Genomic DNA, 12,278 nt, shown 5'->3' with positions numbered 1-12,278 from the left:
CCTGGATGAGGAGATTCCTCACATGAAGCATTTTCCTGACTGGGTCGCCCTACTGCTACAGCACCGCCACCTTCTGGTTGTCTACGTTTCAAGTAGGAGCACGAAGGCCTGCTGACACCAGGTACGAGTGTTCGCCTTGCTCCTAGTGTTGTGATCGGGGATGGGAGTGCACCACTGTTGGACATCCTGTGCTTTGATAGCATTTGTGGCGTGGATAACTTGGATTCACTGCACACTTCAGATATTCTCTGCCTAGTGAAGCTGTTATAAGGGGTAGAAGAGGTAGAAGCAGCCGGTAAACCAACACTGGAGTCAGTCTGCTTTTTAGGCTGTGGAGATATCGGCATACACAGGGCAGGAGCGACTTCTTCTTCCCTTTCATCCTCGGAGTCTTCCAGTGAATAGCCGAGGTCAAAGTTGACAGAAAAGAAGTCATGCACGCTGTCAAATGGCTCAGTACTTTCTTGCATTGTAGGAGATTTAAAATCCTGTTTAACTGCTGTCACTGAATTGTCTGTTACATGTTTAGCTTGTGCTGGTGTCGGTCTGTTAAGTTTTGTAGTGTTGTGGGTGTTTGTGTCATGAGTTATCAGCTTGGCATTTGAAGTAGGAGACATGTGCTTTGTGCATGATAATTCCTGATTTGTTGGGGTGTTCATGTGCACAGTTTTAGACATATTTTCCGTGCTATTAAGAATGTCATCAGCACTGGGGGATGTCCTTGGTGTGTTGCCATTCTCAGGAGTGGGGATATCCGGAATGGTCATCTGCAGAAAGGCTTCATCATCCTCAAATAAATCTATGCTCTCATCCATATGGGAGCTGCACCGAGAGGCGCCATCACCTTTCAGGCCACCATCTGTCAAACATGGCATTTCCGCATCCCTCACATCATCCAATCTGTTCTCACTCATTTTCAAGTTTTCTTCAGCTTCCACATCATTCTGCTTCTCCGTGAAGTCATAACGCATATCATCTGTCTCCTTGTTGTCTTCCCTCATATCATTATCGTCGTTTGCTTCTTCATCCCCAAAAACCTCATCCCAAGTCGGACTGTCGGCCGCGACACTGACAGGTTCCTCCTCCTGACCAGGCCAATTGGAAGAGAGTTTACTGCCCTCTGACTCTGGCCTGGGGGCTGCACTGTCAGCATCTCTCATCATCACCACCTCATCATCATCGTCCTCGTCATCCACATCCAAGCTAAAGCTGACTAGGAATGGCTGACGGTGCAGCTGAGGAGAGGGAGGAAGTGACGGAGCGGCCTCTAAAACGTCAGTCATTGACGGAGGAGATCGTGTCAGCAGTTCAGCCACGTTGGCCAGGATGACCTTCAGACTCTCATCTCTCGCTGGGAGGAGTTTGTCAGAGCAGCACCGTGGTGCTGAATCCCATTTGGGATGGTAGAACATTGCCTGAAGTTCAACATCTTCATCATTTTTAGTAACCAGCTTGGAAATACTGTCTAAATTTAGAGGATGCTCATCTTCCACGACATCCTCATTGACAATGATACAGTCATTGTCGATATCAGCAACTGGGCTGTTTGATGGAGAACAAACTCCATCAGGTCTTGAGGGATCTTTAATGGCATCATCAGGTACCTCATTGATATGATTAACAGGTAGCCTTTGTTTCGTCATGGCCAACGTGGAAAACAACCCCGCTGTCTGTGCATCTGTTTCCTCATCAATATATTCCAGTTCAGACCAAGACGAGTGAGATGGTTTAGATTTAATGTTGGTCGTTTTTGTGCAAATCTTAGCGGCCTTTGGTTTCTTTTGTCTGCTCTTCACAGCGTCGCCCTTGTGGAGGTAAGGAAGGAGCTCCTTTTCGTAACGGCATTCCCCCTGAACACAAAAACATAGAGTTGTATAAGAAAAGATCCCTCTGCAGGAGAACAGAGGATGGAGAGCTGCAATTAAACTCTACACTTGCCAAACCAGTGATGTGGCATTAAGGGCAGCCACTTCGCCAATCAAACAACTTGTCTGCTCATGTTCATACAGTAATCTAATCAGGAAGTCTCCTATGAAGAGAAATGTCACATTGCAGCCACATATGGGCATACAGAAGCCTGATGTAACGTTTCCCATTTATCTGTTTTTTGAAACAGTGAAAAAGAGAGTCACTTCATTTTTTTTCCCTCTCAAAGACAGTCGTTTTAGAGGACAATAAAAATATACATTTTCTCCAAATGAAAACAACACGACAATCTCTGCCTTGTCACATGTCAGGCAGAGGCACACACTCACACATTGTAATCATCTAGCACCTGTCATCTGGGCAAACCATATGTCCTGGAAATGATTCATCTGAAGTGGTATCCTGCTTGGGTCGACAGGGTGCCATCGAACCTGTGACCAGCAGGAGGACGATGCTCAATGAACCGAGAGGAGGAGGGAATAGGTGTCTAATGCAGACGGTGAATTGAGAGAAAAATAATGGTTTTGCCCAGACACAGGAAAAAAAGAAAAGAAACACTAGCACCCTCAAGCACTGCAATAAAAAAGGTCATATGTATCTCTAAAATGACCTGGTGAATGTTGGGCATGCTTTAATTACATCTTGTCTGAATATCCAACTGTCTATAATCAGCTCTCAGTAAAACTGAAAGGCTGTGAAATACAAGAAGAGAACCCATTACCCCAGTTACTTCACAATACAGCATTAAATGGATTGAATCTGAGCTGTATCTCTGACATACAAAGCCCATACTTACAAGTGCATATGCTCACAGTTCGTAAGTCTGGAGTTTTTAGTGAATTTGCTCTCATTGCACAAAAACTGTGGAATAAATTACAGTGACAGTTCAGCTGGACAAGATTTGGCTTGTATAATTTTTTAAAAGATGATTCTGCTTTCATTTGTTTGTCTATCTAGAGTTTTCTAAATGACAGACATTATTATGTTCTTAAGTTTTAAGAACATAACAGCCAAAATGTCTTAAACAGACTGAAGGTAATATGCAATATAATCAACATCACTGATGGAAACTTGCGTGTTTGTGCCATATCTGGTAGCAATCCACCCACCAATTTTAGAGGTATTTAACTAAAAGCAAAAAATATCAACAGCACAGTGGTTCTAAATGAAAATCAGGGAACAACAATGACTATTAGAGGCATGATGAATGTTTGCACCAAATCCTTTTATAGATGATGTCAAGGTATTTCTTTTGGCCTGCTGATGGTGCTACAGGTAAAAAAAAAAAAAAAAAATCCACAAAGGCATCATTATTCATCTTCTTGTGACCATGGATCTCCTTAAAACAAAGGACATGGTAATCCGTCAAAAAATTAATGATGCATTTTATCAAAAACCAAATGCCAACCCAATGTTGGCACCAAAGGAGAAGTCAGCCAAACGACAACTAAGATTCATTCCTTGGGAACCTTGAATGTCAAAATTTCATGGGAATCCATCTAAAACTTATTTGGTTACAAACAGAAAAGGAAAGGTATCAGTGTTATTTGTGGGTTAATAACTCATCGCTTAGATTCTTGATCAGCAAGTTTCTAGTTTTACGAAGTTACCAGTCATAAAATGTTCCACTGTGACAAAGCGAAACCAAAGAGATTTATAGTCTTAAACTATGATGACTTATTATTTGTGTTACTTAACACCTTGGACTACAATAATCCTTCAGCTAGACAAACAAGCTTGCAGCCGTCAAACTGCAATTAACCTTTCAGCGCTTTGCGGTTCTCACCGAGGGCCAAACACACAGGTGAGGCTTCGAACTGAAAAAAATAGCTTTTAAATCAGCTGCCAAGGCTGTGTTAACGTCATCAGTGACACCTGTTAAGGCTGAATCAAATCTAATAAAAACAAGTTATTTAACAGATATGATAGTTTGAAAAAGGAGAGAACACACGCCGCTGGACATTGTTTTGCTACTTGTAACTCCGCTAGTCCCTGAACAAGTGATCTGACACCATATTGATTCTGCAATGCTCAGACGGTATTATGACAACATGAATGTAGAGAGAGTAGACTGGATGGTTCTAGGTCACAGTGCTAGAAATCAAGGCGAACCAAAGTAGATTTGAAATTTATTATTAAATGTCACTGAAAAGACTTTTTCTCACAGTAGAGATTTTGACAAATTTTAATTAATGATAGCTCAGTTCCTTTCCCAGTAGTCTCACTTAGTCAGCTCATTCTGTAGTACATAAAATTCTAGCTGCACTACACTGTCATTCCGCTATTGGGGAAATGCTTTGCTTGTTTGTGTTTCTTTAAACCGATCACAATTGCAATAGGTGGAGTTAAGCAAAGGATACAGCTTCGGTGTTCACTCAAAATAGTGACGGCTGGAAATGTTGTGGTGGAAAATTTGCAAGCATTGTGGATAAAAAGGATAATCCACTGCAAAAACAAGTAGGGCTGCCTTTCTGTATGACTTAAATCCTCTGCAAAACATTTTCAGTGCGTTAGTTTGCTGCTTGGAGGTTGTTGTTTTTGATTCCAATTGTGAAGAAAACTGAAACATACAGATACCAGAAGGAAAGGACAAAATCGACTGAAATGATCGGATGTGCAGCTAGTCAGACTATCTTACCAGTGAACATGACAGTAAGCTAGAATCAGTAAGTGTATTTAGGTGGACGAGTCCTCCATAACGTCACCCTTACATTTCACTGTGGTGTGGTGAAACCTAAGGGTCAGGCCGAAGCCATCATGGCCGAATTCTAGTTAACACTGTTAATCCAAAAATGAGAAAAATGATGGAGCTGAGGTGGGTCATGCAAATGTCTCAGAGTCATGGACTGTCCTAAACTGGCACGCAAAGTGGCCACACCCTTAGTAATGCATGATTTAAAGCCTTAATACAATTTAAATGGCTAAATTATATAATAGCAATATAATAGGGCTACATGAGTTTGCATGTTCTCCCTGTGCATGCACTCTGGCTTCCTTTCACAGCCCAAAAACATGCTGAGGTTAACTGGTAACTCTAAAGCAGTGATTCTCTATTTTTTCTGTCGGGCCCCCCTTCGGAGGACAAAAAGCTTCCGGGCCCCCTCCAATAACTTTGTGTGTGTGTGTGTGTATATATGTGTGTGTGTGTATATATATATATATATATATATATATATATAAAAACTGTGAAAACGTGAATATGCGGGGCTCTTTTATTTTATCTGATTCCATTTTGTTGTTTTTCACAGTAAAGATCAGGGGTGTCAAACTCATTTTAGTCCAGGGGCCACATAAAGCCCAATCTGATCTCCAGTGAGTGCCACTGGTAAAATCACAGCATAACAACCTATAAACAACCACAACTCCAGCTTTTCCCCTTTGTTTTAGTTTTTTAAAAAAAAGTGCATTCTGAAAATGCAAATCAGGAAAGCATTTGGTTGACAATTTCTTCCTCTTGTCTTGTATATGTATTTTATTGTATTTATTTTTTATATTTAATGTATTTTATTGTTTGTTTTATTTTCTAGTATTTAATTGTAAAGCACTTTGTGATTTTTATCTGTGAGAAGCGCTTAAGAAATAAACTTTACTTACTTACTTACTTACTAATGTAGCAGGTAGCATGCTGAAAAAAGGTGCATTAATCGAATAGAAAATGTAAATGTCATAACATAAATCATAACTCATTGCTGGCGTTCACACACAGCATTTAAACAAGTTTATCAAATGTTTGATATTTATGTTTTTCTTGGCTGTTTACTTAAGTGCTTTTTAAAAGACAGATATATAATAACAGTCTGTATTTTTAGCCCTTTGAAACTTCTGGCTTATTAGAATTGGAATCAGAAATACTTTAGTGATCCCAGAAGGGAAATTGCTTGTGTTACTGTTGCTCGCATTCAAAGTCAGAAATGTAAACAGTACAAAATAAACATAACTGAGAATTTTTAGCTGTGTTCTTCTATATATATATATATTTTTTTTTTTTGTCTTTCAGCTTTTCATTGACAGGATAGTATAGAGGAAGACAGGAAAGTGGGGAGAAGAATAGGGGAAAGACTTGTAGCAAAGGGTCTTGGGCTGGATTCGAACCCAACTGCTACAGGCTGTTCTAAATGCATGAGTGTATACAGATAATAACAGGTTGGTATTGTATCAGTCAGTTTAGATGAGCCCATCACAACGCACGTCTGCAACAGAACAAGGTTCTACTCACGTAACATGTTATCAGCGATGTTGCCGTACAACAGCATTGTGAAATTTTATGAGAGCATTATGATAAATCTGAGAACTGAATGATGTTTTCTTTTTTTCCTGGGTAATCCATCTTCCTTCAAATTTCTATATCCTTTACTGTAGACGCAGCTTTGCCCTTAGCCGCCTGTTTCGAAAAAGACCAAAGCTGCAGCACATTGTGTCAACAGGTCACTCCTGATAAAAACAATGGAGCAGAGGCTTTTAGACACTCAAGGATTTAGTCGCACTGGACATTGGGGTAAAGTATTACCATGTTCCTCCCTTAAATGCGGAAAAATAGAGTATTTCCTAATGAGTTTCGACAACTTTAATGACGCTCCTTGCTGCTGAAAAATAATGAATAGAACTGGATTCACACAGGATTAACCTCAACTCCCTGATGCACAATTAATTAACAATCAGATTAAGTCTCTAGATCTAGAGAGCTCGGCGAATGAAATAACCTTGATGCTGAGAGCACAATGATGCTGGAGGGGTCAGACAGTTCATGCTGTTTCACACTTAAGAATGAAGGAAGCAGCAAAGTGGAAACTTCTCTCTGCTGATTATCTCATTGCACTGGAATGGTCGTAGGAAGCTGATGCTCATGAGCACACACAAAGAATGCATCATCTGTATTAATGAGTCTTCATTACTTTGCTTCCAAACATGCACACAGCTCAGGAGAAGAAGCCCTGGAGTGCTTTTGTTGTCAGATCGGTAAATGCTGATCGACTGACAACACAACTTGCCCTCATTCAAATGTAACTCCGTGCAATTGGCAGGTATTTGCAAGCTGCAAATAAAAGAGGCATATGAGTCAAATGAGGATTAAAGGAGCTTTAGCTGCTATGAGACTGCTACAAAACAGTAACAGCTGAAGCTATGGGCTGCAAACAACAAGGATTTGCGTAGACATTTCAGTTTATTTAGTCCTAACATGACAACTGAGACTTCAATGAATCTGAGTAAATATAAAAGAAAAGATCGATTCAAAGGCAGAGCATGAGCCTTTGGATGCTACTTCTAGAGTCAGCCAGTGGAACTAGACATGCAACGTCAAGCTGCAACATGTTCAGATGTCAACAATAAGCAAGAACGAACTGAGACAACTCTTTAGCTGGAAAGTCCCAGGAATGCAAAGCAATACAAATTGTCTTCACAAGTGGCACAAATAAATGTGTGAAAATGAACTCAATGCCTTTGTCTTTGTTTACATTATTGCAAAATAGTGTGTTAAGTGTTGCAGAAAGGGAATAAATCGGTGTTATAGTGTCAGATACTGGCACTGTCATGCACTTAAAAAAAACTCAAGCACAATAAATCAACAATACGACACGTCTTCTGTTTAAAATTTGTCTTCTTTTAACGTTTTCTGCATCATTTTTGGTGTGTCACCGCTTTAGTCTAGTATTCTACACACATAGGATGGAGATGTATAGCTTAATGACTGAGATTCTAGGTCATCACAGTCTGACCTACTTCTAGCTTCCTGGCTTTATATAACAGTTCTCTGAACTGTTACATAATCACAGGAGAGGAGGCCTGCCTGCCTGCCATGGGTCTTCTCTTCACAAAGAGGCAGAAGCAACGCTAAGAAAAACACAGAATGGGTCGGCAGAAAAGGGCCTTAAATGACTACAGTGACTTCAGGGGTGAGGGGCTATTTGGGGGAGGAGAAAGGTGGGAAGGGTTTGAAGAAAAGTAACGTTTGGACTTTGATTTAGGTTACTTTTTTGTTTGTTTGGAACAAAAAGGAAAAGCGTCAGAAGGCCCCTCTGCAGATTCAGGCCAACAGAGTAATCCACGGCTAACGTTATCCCTCACTGGCAAAAGACGTTGGAGCGGCTGCTTATTTGTTAAAGAATGTTTGAAAGCATAATACAGGTCTGTGTGTGTGGAAATCAATTATAGTTCATCAGCACTGAAATGGAGAGTTCATACTTTATAAAACAATGCGTAAAACTCTTCACTAGGACCGTGTATTTGTCAAATTTAATCAGAACAACAAGACACTGTTTGGATAGACAAATATCCTTTCAAACACATTTGAAACTCCCTGTTTTCAGGGAAAAAACATGTTTGTGGGTTGGTTGCTTGTGTGAAATAAATCAGATCTTATGAAATCTAAAAGGAAAAATTTCTGGAAATGCTACAGTATAAATTCTACACTAATTAGCTCTTTCTAAGAGACTCTGTTCCATCCCAAACACTGCATCTCACACACTGAACACTGAATCTAATTTAATTTCACAAATGACAAAACAGACTTTGGTATTGCTCCATTTCCTTGAAGGACTTTTTCTTTTTTTCAAATTCCACAACATTATGAGATTTGGGTATTTGCTTTTTATATAATTTTGGCTATTTCCCTCAAACTGCAGTATTTACATGACCGGAAACAAGTTTATTTATGTTTAACTTGAAAACATTTATATACTTAGTACAATTAAGATTACTGATTGGTAACTATGTAACCTTGGTGGAGATCCATCAATGTGACAATTTAAATGGGGTCTGAATTTGCAGCTCCCCTCAGTTTTATAGATTTTTATGAGTTTAGGGAATTTCAGATGATTATTTTGCTGCCTGGCCCTTTTGGTTCACACTCATGACTCCAAAAGTGTCAATTTTGGCTGCAGCAGACAGTAAGTTTCAGCAAAAAAAAACTGTAAAAATCCCCTATTCACTGACTGCCACAGTTAAAAGTTATCTGGTGAGCAACGGAACATTTAGCAACTGAACAGATTTCCCTTGAAAAACTGAAGAAGATAAGAAAGTGAACATCAGCCTTGGCTGTTAGAGCATACATTGTTAACTTCTGGAGACTATGTAATGTTTTGTCATATTTGAACACAGTTAAATGTGAATATGAGTTGTATTGTTCCAAGGTTGTTTCATGACCTAAATTCATCCAAGGAAGCATGTCAGACATTAGCTGCCATTTCACTCTGTAATCCTGTTTTGTGTATACAAGTGGGTTAATTTTCTCCTTCCGGAGCATTGCTAAGACCTACAGCAGGAAAAAAAAAAACAGGTAATAAGAGCCTACTTGATATTTCAGCCAATAGTCAGTTTTACCATAATCTCTGACCCAATTTCAAGGATTTGAACAAATTCGGGCGTCTTATCGATGGCACAATCTTGTAAAAGAGCAGACGAGGAGACGAGAAGGCCCCGTAATTTTAAAAAACAGACATCTGGTGATAAGGTGTGTAATGGGATGGTTTTGGCTTAATGCAAACAGGGTCAGAAAGAGAGTAATATAAGAAGAGTGTGGTTAAATTACTGGTCTCATAATGATGATATAATCATGCTAAAGCAAGACAGTTTGGTTTTTGAGCCTGGTAAATCTTTCCTACTTGAGATGCTGCAAAGATGTGACAAAACCACTGTTGTGCGTCTACTTCAAGGAGATCTGATGACTTTGCTGATAGAACTGATCAATTCAGCCTAAAAAAACAACAACAAGGCCGCTGTCATCTATCGGCTAAGTTCATGAACCGAGCTGCTGCTGCTGGGTCAGCAGATGAATTAAGAGCAGGAAGACCTCGAAGCTGTAAACATCCCACTTTGCTTTTCTACCAGCTTTGTATCCAAGGAAAAGAAAACTGGTTCACTTCTCTGTGAAAACAACGACAAATGCCAACCACAAATTCACATTCATGTGCACATAAAGCTTAGAAAGGTTAATATTACAGTAAACATGGTGTTTCTGGTGCTGCTTTTAAAGAAGAATCTGTTATTTCATGCACCTTTTGTTGAATTCGTGTCATGAAAATGAAGAGAAGTAACAGCCTAGAAACACATTTATGAATATAAATTATTTATTTGTTGTTTTTTATAAATTAACTAGAGCCACAATTATGCCACAGTTCCTGTTAATGCATCTGCTTTTCCAGTCAAAATGGTGAATTTTGTAACTCAATACAAACCCCAATTGTATGTTCACATGCAACTCAGCTGACTCCTTTCAGCCTCGTTTGTAAAGTTTGATTTTCCCTCGAGTAAATGCACAAAACTGTCTTTCTTTTAGGAAACTCTGCAGGATTTAGGTGAGATGCCATTTTATAATAGCACTCTTCCATCACCAGTAATTTAACTTTTAGTTACGCTTCTGATTTATCTAGCTGCCGACTCATTGAAGACTCATTTATTTTCAGCGTATTTCCCACTACACACTCATGTCACATAACAGTTGCTAATTGCTTAATGCCCCAGTATCAACACAACATAACACAAAAATGATCATGCATCACTTAGTTGTTGCCCTTCTCACCTCATTTTCCTCTTTCATGTCATCTATGAGCTCCATCACCTTAATGAAGTGGTTACAGCGGAGGGAATGATCCACAACATGAGAGGGAAGCGCTTTGTGCTGCCAGTGTCTCCATTCCCACAAAGACAGCTCCCTGGCCGGTGGTTTGCCTTCAGAAATTTCCTCCTTTCATTTAAAAAAAACATAAAAAAGGTTTTAGTATAAACAGTAACATTATATTCAAGCTGGTTATAAATGATTGCTTTTCCATGCATAATTTTCCAACCGTGGGCCGGAGGTTTTTCCACCTGAAAAGTGGAACTAACATAGAGCTGCAACAGTTTCAGATTGATAGAATTCCATGTAAAATATCATCATTATTATGGTTTCAAATTATGGAGTGTTTCTTAATTTTAATTTAAAAACACTGGTGCCGTGACATAATATCACAGTTTAAATACATGGACATTTCAGAGCATGATGCATGACTGACAGTGCTTTCAGCTCTCTGTCTCAAACATCCATTTCAGTTTTGTGTGTTTTCACAAGCACAGGGTCGTTGCGAAATATAGATAATGGATCTGATTTATTCCATGTGTGTTTAACGGCATGGGTGTCTGTGCTAACCTTATGCTGTTCAGACCTGCATGAGAAAGAGAGAAACAGATGGAAAAAGAAACCTGAGGTGGCGGGTCACTGGGTATGGACATGAAGTGCGACTGCCTCAGGGTTGGATGAGCTTCATGTTCCTCTAGCTTCATGGTGGACACCCACAGGGAATATTCTGCGCTGCTCAGAAACCCATCGGACGTTGCACTCTGCTGTTGAACTACAGCCAAATAAACACACACACACACACACACACACACACACACACACACACACACACAAAAAAACAAACTCAGAAATCCATTTTCACATTCTTGAAACAGGAATTACAAAACAATCTACTTCTGCTTTGTCACTTACTCAGGTTTTGAGGGTGGATGAGCGAGGCCCGTCCCTCAGAGTGGGACCGTCGACCCCTGATGGATCGCCTGCTGTTCTCCCGGTGATCAAATTGGCCACAAGTAATGTGCATTTTATGGAGTTTGGGCTTCACTCCGTCAGGCAGCATGCGGGGGCTGTTGGGGTACATGTGGAAGCCACTTTTGTTCTCGGTGATGGACTTGTACACACTGCGCTTGTTGCTCTGGCTCTGATTGTAGGTCTGGGGGAAAATAAAGGTTAAAATGACTGCATAGGTACTTTGTGAACCTGTGTGTGGTTTTATTTTAAATAGATAAGTGTTAGACACTGATAGATGTTGGTGAAGAACACCCACCCTCTCCTCCCGTCCCTCAGCCAGGATGACCACGATGCGTCCCTGCCGCTTACGTCCGGTACGTCCCATTCGCTGCACCAGGCGGATGGGATTCTTCTGCGCATCGAAGCAAACAATGAGGTCCACCTCTCCGATATCCAGCCCCTCCTCCCCCACACAAGTCGACACCAATGTGTTGAAGCCTCCCTGTCTGAACCTGTGAACCACCTGCAAGACAAGAGGAAAGTAAAACTCGTGGATATACACAAAAACCTGCAGACTGAAAGGGCCCTTTCCACGATCTTTTAAAGAAGAAGATCTGTTTTTGTGTATTATATGTGTGGAACTGCTAATAGGATATTACATGAATTTGTATGGAAGATCCATTCCTGCATCATTTGCTTAGAGGATGGTCGAGCTTTGCATGGAGAAACCGCAATGTTAAGCAACCACCAGTACGACTAATGTACTGGCAGAGAGATGTGTTCTTTTATGCTGGTTTTACAAGGTCTACACTACTATTATATTAGATTTAATGATGCTAGTAAAACTCAA

The 12,278-nt window shown here is 40.2% G+C and overlaps 1 protein-coding gene across 1 annotated transcript in view; it reads right to left on the bottom strand.

Annotated features, from left to right (window-relative positions):
* Positions 1–12,278, bottom strand: part of fancm (FA complementation group M) — a 46,043-nt gene that overhangs the window by 4,713 nt on the left and 29,052 nt on the right. The window contains exons 10-14 of the mRNA XM_023295672.3: positions 11,745–11,951; positions 11,390–11,630; positions 11,101–11,249; positions 10,442–10,606; positions 2–1,850 (exon numbers count right to left, since the gene is read on the bottom strand). Coding sequence (XP_023151440.2) covers positions 2–1,850; positions 10,442–10,606; positions 11,101–11,249; positions 11,390–11,630; positions 11,745–11,951 — 2,611 coding nt within the window. The remainder of the gene's footprint in view (position 1; positions 1,851–10,441; positions 10,607–11,100; positions 11,250–11,389; positions 11,631–11,744; positions 11,952–12,278) is intronic.

The sequence above is a fragment of the Amphiprion ocellaris genome, chromosome 20 (assembly GCF_022539595.1).
Source record: "Amphiprion ocellaris isolate individual 3 ecotype Okinawa chromosome 20, ASM2253959v1, whole genome shotgun sequence".
NCBI lineage: Eukaryota > Metazoa > Chordata > Actinopteri > Pomacentridae > Amphiprion > Amphiprion ocellaris.
The sequence above is the reverse complement of the archived record's forward strand: the minus strand, read 5'-3'. Positions and strand labels throughout refer to the sequence as shown.